The 10,280-nt window shown below is 58.6% G+C and overlaps 1 protein-coding gene and 1 long non-coding RNA gene across 8 annotated transcripts in view; both read left to right on the plus strand.

Annotated features, from left to right (window-relative positions):
* Nucleotides 1-2,750, plus strand: part of KIAA0513 (KIAA0513 ortholog) — a 59,407-nt gene extending 56,657 nt beyond the window's left edge. For all 7 annotated transcript variants that reach the window (XM_042920811.1, XM_042920808.1, XM_042920813.1 and 4 more), the window contains 2 exons: nt 29-123; nt 1,197-2,750. In XM_042920811.1, the coding sequence (XP_042776745.1) occupies nt 29-123; nt 1,197-1,246 (145 nt within the window). In that variant the 3' untranslated portion in view covers nt 1,247-2,750. The remainder of the gene's footprint in view (nt 1-28; nt 124-1,196) is intronic.
* A 5,913-nt stretch (nt 2,751-8,663) lies between these two features.
* The window catches only part of LOC122209196, a 40,646-nt gene continuing 39,029 nt past the window's right edge, over nt 8,664-10,280 (plus strand). The window contains exon 1 of the long non-coding RNA XR_006197489.1: nt 8,664-8,825. This is a non-coding gene — a long non-coding RNA (uncharacterized LOC122209196). The remainder of the gene's footprint in view (nt 8,826-10,280) is intronic.

Genomic DNA, 10,280 nt, shown 5'->3' on the forward strand with positions numbered 1-10,280 from the left:
GTGCTAGCTCACGGGTGTTTCCCCCCAGCACGTTCACTCACAACATGCTGGCGTTCGGACTGAACCAGAAGCTGTGCAGCGACTTCCTGAAGAAGCAGGCGGTGATCGGCAATCTGGACGAGGGTGAGCGGGGGCCGGAGGCGGGCGGGGGCGTCAGGTTTTAGGAACAAACGCTCAGCCTGCTGGGAGTTTCCCACCCCGCTCAAAGCATTGCCGGTGTTTCAATTAGAAATGTGCTACACTGTCTGGCAGGTTCACCGGTCCTGTTCTCCTGTCTGTGCAGACGCGTGGGACACTTGTCATTGCATAAGCAGGACTGGTCGGGGGGGGGGGGGGGGGGGTGCTTACCAGCTCAGTGTTTACGAACAGCGCCAAAGACCAAGATGTAACCTGGCGCTCAGACTCTGAACTTGACCGTGGCCAAGCTCCGACCCTGAGTTGCCTCCCCTAAGCGGCCACCGTATGCCTGGTTTTGTTTCTTGAGCCACACTGCCATGAGAGGTATGGGGACAGGCGGAGAAGGCGGGGGCGGGCTTAGGGGGTCTCGAGGTTTCTCTAGAAGCTCTGACCTCTGTAACGAAAGAGGCTACGTTACATGTCCGCTCCCCTAATCTACTAGTGCAGACAGCCTCTGTGGGTCATCCCACCTGCTACCAAAACTTTCCCTTGTGGCCTAAAAAGCCTTCCACTTAAGTACTTACATGAATTTGGATTCACACAGTATTCTTTAAAACAAAAACAAAAACAAAAGCTCTCCATCCTGCACCAAATTAAAGGGGCCACAGAGGAGTGGCCTGAGGAGGCAGGAGAATGCCCAGTGCTTCCCTGGAACGTCCCGGAATGTTGTCATCAGCCCCACGGTGCTGGGCAAGCACACTGGCCCCTGCCCACCAGGCAGCGCTGTGCGGTGGGTAGGACTCGGGCCTGGGTGCCCCGGTGCCGTTCGTCCAGCAGCACGGTGCCTTCCTCGGCCTCACGTCATTTCCACGAGAAGAGGCACCCGCTTTCCGAGAAGCCCCCTTCCAGGAGCCAGACGTGTAGCGTGCTGGCCGCCGAGGGCTCGGTGGCCCTGGCCGTCTTCAGAAGCCAGTGCTCGCCGTTCCTGGCGAGATCCTGCTTGGTCGATGAGGGGGGCAGGACCTCCCTGCCCGTGTCGACGTCTTTCTTCCGAGAATTAACGTTGTTTTCTTTTGCAGAGCAGTACAAGCTGCTGAGCGACCACATCGAGCAGATGACCGCTGAGTAGGCCACGGGAGGTCGCCCGAGGCACCCCCCCAGGAGGACTGAGGGTACCCGCCACTCTCCTGGGCCAGCGACTGGCTGTCACCCCACCCGATGACCCTGCATGACATCAGCAGCACCCAGAGCCACTCCACGCTGCTCTAGAACTAGCAGTTAGAAGAATCTGGTTGCCCGACCTCCCCACCCACCCTCTGCCTTGAATGCTCCCCCCATCCACATGCCAAAGCGTCCCTGGGGTTACATGGCTAAAACCAAGGTGACTGTCCATACTCCTGAGTGTCAGGCCTGTGACATAGGACCAAGCGGACAAGCAGGAGAGAGAGAGGGTGGGGTGCACATGCGGATGCAGAGAAGGACATCACGAGCTGGCCAGTGACCCCGGGCAGTCACTGGCGACCATCTGGGAGCCTTTTCTTCAGCAGTGGAACGGAGTAGGGCGTGCTCCCACAGTGGGGGGGGAGGCCGAGGGGGCCATGGGTGTCTCAGGGCGGGCCAGGTGGGTCCGGGGCTCCCGCCGCCTCTCTGTCGGGTCCCCACCGTGTGACGGGAACTGGAGTCACAGGAAGCTAGCTCCAGGAGGAAAGACACCCTTCATGTTTTAGGGAGGGAGGGAGAGCGGTGCAAGGACCTTCTTCCCTGGCTGTGGGCACCCTGGGGACCTCACAGGCTCTGCGCGGCTGTGTTAGAGCCACATCAGCACAGACGTGTCTGCAGCGTGCCTGCTCGGCCGACGGCTTCCTTCTGAAGCATAGAAGGTTCTGCCGCTCGCTCCCTGGGGGAAGCGTGGGCTGTGTGTCCCGTGAAGAGACCCAGAAAAAAGAGGTTTCTCTGGCGGCTGCGAGACCACCACGCTCTCCGAAAGCAGACAAAGATGACGGAGAAATCTGTGCCAGTGTTACCGACAGCCGGGCAGAGGCGGCTTCTGGTGGCAGGTGTGAGGCTCCTTAGCTCGCACGCCGTGTGACCTCTTTCCTGCAGACTCTGCAGCCGCCCCCTCGTCTCCCATCTGGTGTCTGGGAACCACGGCTCTTCTCCCCGGGTTTGTGCCAGGCACAGCGGGGGAGTGACTGACCCCTGCGAGGGGTGACCCGCGAGGGCTGACCCCTGATGGCAGGACTGACCCCTGATGGCAGGCGTCCAGCCTGCGGCTCCCCCGGCGTGAAAGTGGCCATCAGTCTGGATCCCTCTGCCTCCACCCGCCCCTCTTGGGCACTGACCTTGAAGTGGGCCTGGCGGGCTCTCTCCTTTCCCCACGTCCTCCCCTCCTGTGTCCCCCCTCTACCTCCTCAACTCTCGGCCTTTACCTTACGGTCTCCTCTCAACCGCAGCAAATACATGCCTTGTAGTCACCCACCCGGCCAGTGCCGGAACGCTTTCCCTCGTGGGATGCCTCCTTGGAATGTTCCAGACACGAGCACGCATTGTCTGAGCTGTGGCACGAGCATCTTGGGGATGACGGGAGAGGAGATGTGAGGCTTGGTATGATCTGAGCAACGTTGCCAGCCAAAGACCGGGTCCCGAAACTCAGTTCGTTTTTATGATGGCTTCGTGTGTGTGTGTGTGTGTGTGTGTGTGTGTGTGTGTGTGTGTGTGAGTGTGTGACAGCAGCCGGTCTGGCAGTGTCACCAAACAAAGCACAGCCCTGTTGCTGGGACAGGTCACACAGACTGGAGGTCCCTCCATCCCCCAGCCAGTGTTGGGCCCCAGGGCTGGTGCATGCCTCCACGGAATGCATTTCGAGAATTAAGGTCAAATGAATGGGTGTGTGGGCCCCTCCAGCGCCTGCTTCAGATGATGGGTACCCGGCTGAGCCGCTCCACCACGCCCCCTGGACGTGCTGTGCTCCCCTGCCCATCTGCAGAATCAGGGCCACACAGAGGGGTCTGTCCGAGGCCCCCCGCAAGACTCCCTTTAGCTGCCGTGTCGTTGGCTTTATCAGTCATCTCTTAGTCGTTGAAACGCGTTGCTTTATTCTAAGGTGCACAGAAGACTTATCCTTGTATATATAAGATTTTTGTATAGAAGTTTGGTCTGATTTCCCGAGGCAGAAAGTGGGTTCTGAGACTTCCCAGCGTGCTGGGGGGTGCGACGCGGAATATTCCCCCTGGGGTAGGGCCCGCAGGACCACGCTGCCTCTGGAAGGAAATGCAGCTTTGACTGCTTTGGGCTTTTCCAAGCACTTTAGCTTCAGAATGATCTTGAGGTCCCCCCCCCCCCCGCCCACACAGGCCTCTTGAAATAGCCCTTGAAGGTGAAAGCAAGGGTTGCTTGGGTCCCCCCACCAACCCTCCACTCCTTGTCCCTACGGTCTGACCCCGGCATTGCTCAGACCCTGCCAGAGACCTGGGTCCTCCTCAGAGTGCATGATGCCGACTCCTGGTGGTGGCATTGTGCCCTCCGGTGCCTCTGGCCATCGTCACCTAGAAAGCAGGCCGGCAGGCCGCCCGCCCCACCGTGGTTTTCCTCTATCCCTGTAACGCGGTCTCTTCCTTCCGGAGCCCGGCCAGAGCAGACAGACAGGGGACACTGTCAGAGGTCCCAGCGTGTGAAGAGGGCGTGCACACACACGGATGCTTTGCTCTAAAAGCCCTAACAGCTCTTCTTGTAAACTCAGGAACCATAGACTCCATGCAGAAAGCATCAGATTATACCCAAGAAGAGAGTTTCCCGTCCCGGTAGGTACCGTGTCCAAAGCCAGGAGCTCTGGAGGCTCAGTGGCGTTTCAGATTTTCATTTTCGCTGGCTGTCCTCAGGGGCGGGTGGGGAGGGGGGTGTGTGAGTCACAGTGAGCCAGGATGGCTCGTCCTCTCAAATAGGAAGGTCCCTGCTTGGAAAACAGGACGTTGTTGAGACGCAGCTTCGTATGTGTTTAGCCTTTAATTTTAGCAATATTGATAGACGTGTAAGAGGGGCCCCGTTACCGTTCAGATCGCGCCTGCTGTGTGTGTGCATGTGTGTTTAACCAAAGGTAGGAGTATCAGACCCTGATAGTCTAAGTTATTTGTACAGTGAAATGGAGTCAGCTATGATTTTCTCATTGCCAAAAAAGGGGGGGGGGGGGTTGCTAAGAAGCTCTTACGTTACCAAAAGGAGAACCGCAAAGGGTCCATTTCCTGAGTTCTCTACCCAAGTCAAAACCTAGGATGTTCAGGTCAGCCGGCTCGCCCAGCTGGGGTTAGGCCAGAGACCCGGGGCGAGAGTCAGAGGACCGCCTCGCCTCTCCCTGCCCTCCTTTTTGGGAGTTGAAACCAGCGTGTCCCCTTACTTCTCCAAGGCCAGCTAGACAGTGAGTTCGTTACCGTGGAGAGAAGACCCAGCCTTGAGGTTTGCTCCTCCACGGACTGCGTTCTGTGGGTCGCTCGTCCCGCAGAGCGCCTGCCGTCGCAGGCTCTTGATGCGACGAGGACAGCGTTCACACCGTGAACGGGTCTGTAAGCGGCTTCGTCTCACCGCGGTGACCGCAGCCGCGAGTCAAGGCCACCAGCTGGGCGCCTGGCCTTCCTGCACGTCACAGCTTCCTAACTGGTTGGCTTTTATTTAGGGGGGATCCAGGTGGACCCGTGAGGCTAGATCAGCTTTATTACCAAATTACCTAGAACCGCAGACGCCTGGGCAGCCGCGGGGGTGGCGGTGGGGGTGGCACGAGCCCTTTGCCCAGAACAGTGGGGAAGCTTGGGAAGGAGGGTCTGTGGCCCAGAGGGAGGAGGCCGGAGCGGACGGAGCCCAGCCCCAGCCTCGGGAGGGGGTGAAGCCCCCCCTCCCCACCCCCCCCCCCCCCCCCCCCGCCAGCTCAGGCTGCTGTCTTCTCTCCCTGTTCCCAGTCATGGCCCAAGCTGCCAGGTGGGGGTCCCTCCCACCCCCCAGCCTTGTAGTTCTCCTGAACCATTGTTCCCATGTCTCCGCTGCCCCCCCCCCCCCAGACTGCCTCAGGACCCTCGGGGATGAGTTTCACCAAAAGGGGAATTATATTGGCTAGAGGTGCCCCTAATGACCAACGTGTAGTGTTCAGACCTCGGGCAAAGCCACACAGGGCCACGTGTCCCATACATCCTTGTCGCCGTGTGGCTGGGAATAGGGATGTGTTGGTTCACCAAGTAGCAAAGAGAGGAGTCGTTTTCAGGGTGTCCCCGTTCAGCAAATACACTCAATGCTAAGAACGTCCTCCATGGCTGCCTCCTGCGGGGTATCATCGGTCCCCTTGTTGTCCTCGGGCCCGAGAGTCACATTCCTTGGGGAGGACGGAAGGGCCTCGTGCTCTGTTTCCTGGGTGCTGGCCTGTGTTCCCCGAGTCGACCAGAGCTCGTACGTGGAACCCCACCGAGCTGTGTCCAAGGGGCTCAAGTGTCCCCAGGATTCAAGTACGGCCGTGCTGTCCTTGCAGGGCTCGTGGTTACTAATGGAAAGGGATAAGCTCGTCACTTCTGGAAGACAGGATGGTCTGGGTTTGCCCCATCTTCCTGTACCTTCCACGCACAAGCCTGTCACAGGGTGTCCGCACAGGTGGGGTCTCTCAGCCTACAGAATCCAGGGCTTCAACAAGGCAGAGCCAGAGCAGAGCCCGCCGTAACCTGGAACCCTCCGGAACTGCACCTGAAGGGTTGCACTTGAGCCAAAAGGGGCCGCCTATTAAATCCCCCTTGACCCACCGCTCAGTCCTAGAATTGGGGGACTGTCCCTGTTCCCTCCTGGGTCCTGGGCATGTGCTCATGAAAGGAGACAGGAGAAGGCACTGCGGGCGCTGTTCCCACACGTCAGCTCTGACAGGGGTGGGGTCCTGATGTCCTCTGTGCTGGGGACCGCATTGGGCGAGGCCTCCCGCAAGCCTGGGACTGTCACTTCTGCAGACGCCTTGAGAAACACAAGCCAAACCTTTGATTATTAGGAGATGCTAGAAATTCACACAGTAGACTCACAACCCCTTAAAATACGTAAATGTGTTAGAACACGGTCAGTCTGCCGCCTTTGTTATAAACCGTGGCCTCCGCTGGGGCTTCCGGTGACGGTTTACATGTGTGCATCGTGCTTTCTCCTTTGGCCAGTGGGTCTCCGACCTGAACTTGCCACCGCCACACCCAGACCTTGCCTTTCAGTCGCCCCAAAGTAGAGTTCAGTGCCGCGGGTGTTCTCACTGATAAAGGTAACGCAACTCTGTGTCCCATTGGGTGATGTCCTACAAACAGTATTTTAAAGCTGAGGACGTTTCAAGGGTGAAGGTCTCAGAACAGTGCTAAAATCACAACTGTTTCCTGTGAAGAAAAAAAAATATGTCTCTATATTGCACCTCAGATTGTCAGAAGGTGGAAATGCAAATAAATTATCTTTAAAAAAAAAAAAAAAAGCCGGTCTGCCTAATTTTTGTTTTCACGTATCCATGAGGACTCCTTACAGAATTGGCGATCTTTTCAGTGGCATGAGTGGCTTTTCGGAAGGAAACATTCTTTTCTGGGGTCAGATAGATGGTTTCCTCGTTTACGCTGAGCACGACCATCTTGTCCAGATGCACGTATGTCCCACGGAAGCGCGGGAGGAGGAGCGTCCCTCTGAGGGACAGCCCGCGTGGGGGTCTGCTGGAGTGGCCCCCTGGACTGGACCTCAGCCCGTGCCTCCGGGATGCCTAGAACCCCTTCTGGCTGGAATCCTGATCTGGCTCTTCTGTGTAGGCTCTGGGTCTGGAGTGCTCGCTTGTCCAGCAAGAAAGCAGGACGCAGGACTAAAAATGCGAGAGAGGCTAATGTCCGGGAGGAGACAAGAGCCCCGAGTGAGGGTCCTTGCTCTGTGTTAATTAGGATCAAAAGGCTTATAAGCGTGATGGGCGTGCATAGAGAGACAATGAAATCGGGAACATTAACTCATGGGCGTGGGGCAAAGGGGGTTTTGAAGATGTGCCAGGTAAGGGGTTTGGGTTGGGTGGAAGGTTGTTCACAGCAGACGTGAGGCACCACCTCTGTTTATCTAAACTGGCCCAGGGGACAGGAAAGACAGAGCATGCGACCTCAGGGTCAGCAAGGCACCTTTCTTTTGCTAATTAGCTCCACTCTGGGCAACTTTGAGCTGCAGGGATCTATAGCGCTACTTACCTAATTTGGTCCTTCCTGCCTGTGAAAGCAGCTTTCTGCTATTGTAGTAAGTTGGGGGACGCTTTCGCCCTGAATACCTAATCTTGGTCACCTCGTATACCTTTGTTCTATACTGGGGCCTTTGCCCCGCCCTCTCTATACTTAACCTATCTTGTTTACCCAGACTTGGGTGTGAGAGTCCTATGGCTTTCTAATTCTTTATGCCTTGTTAACCCATCAGTGCAGGCTCAGGGAATTCCGAACCTTATTCCCCACACTCTTCCTCTGACCCAAGCTGCCTCCGCACTGTGTTTCACGGACTCGGTGGGGGAGCTGTAGGCGGAGCCCAACTGCACCCTGACAGGAGCAGGGTGCCTTTATCGGTCCCTTCCAATGTGGTGTGACAGACGTGTTTTGTGAAATGTTGGGCTTTCTCTTTTTCCCATTATAAGAAGTCAACAGCCATGGCGCCTGGGCGGCTCAGTCGGTTGAGCGTCCGACTTCAGCTCAGGTCACGATCTCGCGGTCCGTGAGTTCGAGCCCCGCGTCGGGCTCTGGGCTGATGGCTCGGAGCCTGGAGCCTGCTTCCGATTCTGTGTCTCCCTCTCTCTCTGGCCCTTCTGAAAGGCGTGCAATGCTAGGTCATTGAGGTTTTGGTTTGTAATTCCCTAACGATACATGGCTTGGAGCTATGTTTGTGTGACTAGTGATGATGTGTCTTCTCTGCTGAGGTGTCTGTTCAGACCTTTACCTGGTTTTAGTGGGGCTGGTTGTCTTATCGTTGGGTTACGAGGGTTCTTCGTATATTTTGACTACAAACCCTTTGTTGATACGGGCTTTGCCAATATTTTCTCCCAGTCTTGCCTTCCGGGTCCCCGAACAAGGTCTTTCACGGAATGGAAAGCTTCATTTTGAAAAGTACACGTTACTGCTTTTTGTGCGGGGGTGGGTAGTCTTTTGGTGTCTTGCGGGAGGCTCATCACCAAACCCGAGGTCATGTAGATTTTCTTCTGTGTTTATTCTAGAGTTTTTGTAGATTTGCATCTGAAATTCATCTGCGGACAGTTTTGAGTGCGTTTTGGTGTACGTAGTCATGTCTGCGGCTGCATTCATTGCATTCCATGCAGTTTCCAACGAATTGTTCCTTAACGACCCTTGGCTAAGAGGCGGGATGGGTGGCTCCGTTCAGTGTGACTTTCAAGGCGATAAGGGATCCAGCGGGCGCCCTGGCCGCCCTCGACCGGTGGCTGGACGACCCGCACTGCCCCCGAGGGCCGACAGGGGGCGGCCGCCGCACCCCGCGCATGCGTGTTCCCGGGCCCCGCCCCGTCTCCGCGTGCCTGCTGACCCGAGCGAGCTGGGTCGCCCTGACGCCGGCCGGCCGGGGAGGCGCGTTTGGGACCGTGCGGGCCGCGCCCACGACCTCGAGCCCCGCTGTGGAGGTGCCCCGGGGCTTCGTGGCTTCGTGTGTCCGGTGGATGCTGGCAGGAGCTGGGGAAGGAGGAGGCGAGGCCGCGAGAGGCGGAGGTGAGCGTGTGGGAGGAGGGGGTGAGGACGCGGGAGGAGGGGGAGTTGAAGACCCAGCGGCGGCGGAGAGGTGAGGCTTGGAAGGACGCAGTGGGCCCGGGGGGCTCAGTAGTGGGCGGCGGGCGTGGGTGTCCGGCGTGGCTCTGGTGAGGGCGGCCGCCAGGGGTGGCGCCGTGCCTGGCGGGTCCCCCCCGGTGGCCTCCCCCTGCCGCCCGCGCCACCCCGCCCCAGGGGCGGCACATGTGCGTGTGGTTGGGTGGCGGGAGCCTGTCGCCTCCGGCTCGTTGGTCTTTCTCCGTCTGCTTTGGCCGTGGGGGCAGACGCACGCGGCTGGGTTGTGTGTTCTTGGACTTGGATCGGGGCCGCCGTGAGTCTGGCCGCCCTGGGGCAGCGTGGGTGCGGGCAGGAGGGACTCCTGCGCCCCCGAGCACCACGTGTGCGTCCTCGTCGGGTCTGGCAGTCTGCGCGGAGGCCCTCTGGCCCTGCGTGGCTCAACTGAAAGGCCGGGGCTTCCGCTCGGACCCTGTGAGCTCTGGCTGCGTGGGCCCCACCCCTCCCGGGCCCTGCCGCTCGGCCCCCCCACCAAAGTCCCGCTGTCCCCAGGCAGCGGCTCCTCTCTGCCCGGGCGTGGACGAGGCTCCCACTCACCGGGTCAGTCCTTCCCTCCCGCCCGGAAGCCGTGCGGGGCCTTCTCCCCCTGCGGGCACCTGCACCAGTTGCCCTGGCGAGCAGCGGGTGAATTCGCTTTCCATCAGGAGGAGAGAGAAAGCAAAAACACACCCAGAGAGGGGGACCCTGGAAATCCAGCGGCACCCGAGAGCCGCCACAAGCCGCTCTGTCCACCCCACCGCCCACCTGTGCCTCTGGGGCCCAGAAAGAGAGCCGCTCTTCCCAAGTGGCCGAAAAATCCAGACCTGCGTTTTCAGAGAGGGTGGCGAGGCAGGCCCGGGCTTTATTTAGTCCAACCCCGGAATCAGGAACCACCCGCCCCTTCGATGCTCCGGGGCCAGAGCGGGAAGGGGCGGGCACGGACGGCGGGCCAGGTCACCAAGCAGGGCCATTTTCCTTCGGAAACTGTCGGTGGGGTCGGGACACGGATGAGGTTAAAGAAGACGGACATCCGTGTGTGTGTGTGTGGTGCACGCGTGAGCGTATAAACGTAGGAGATGTATGGCTCTATGACGTGACTACGTGTGACTTACGATACGATCTCCGAGGTGTTGGTTTAGAAATTATTGCATAGAGGGGCGCCTGGGTGGCGCAGTCGGTTAAGCGTCCGACTTCAGCCAGGTCACGATCTCGCGGTCCGTGAGTTCGAGCCCCGCGTCAGGCTCTGGGCTGATGGCTCGGAGCCTGGAGCCTGTTTCAGATTCTGTGTCTCCCTCTCTCTCTGCCCCTCCCCCGTTCATGCTCTGTCTCTCTCTGTCCCAAAAATAAATAAAAAACGTTGAAAAA

Source organism: Panthera leo, chromosome E2, assembly GCF_018350215.1.
Source record: "Panthera leo isolate Ple1 chromosome E2, P.leo_Ple1_pat1.1, whole genome shotgun sequence".
Taxonomy (NCBI): domain Eukaryota; kingdom Metazoa; phylum Chordata; class Mammalia; order Carnivora; family Felidae; genus Panthera; species Panthera leo.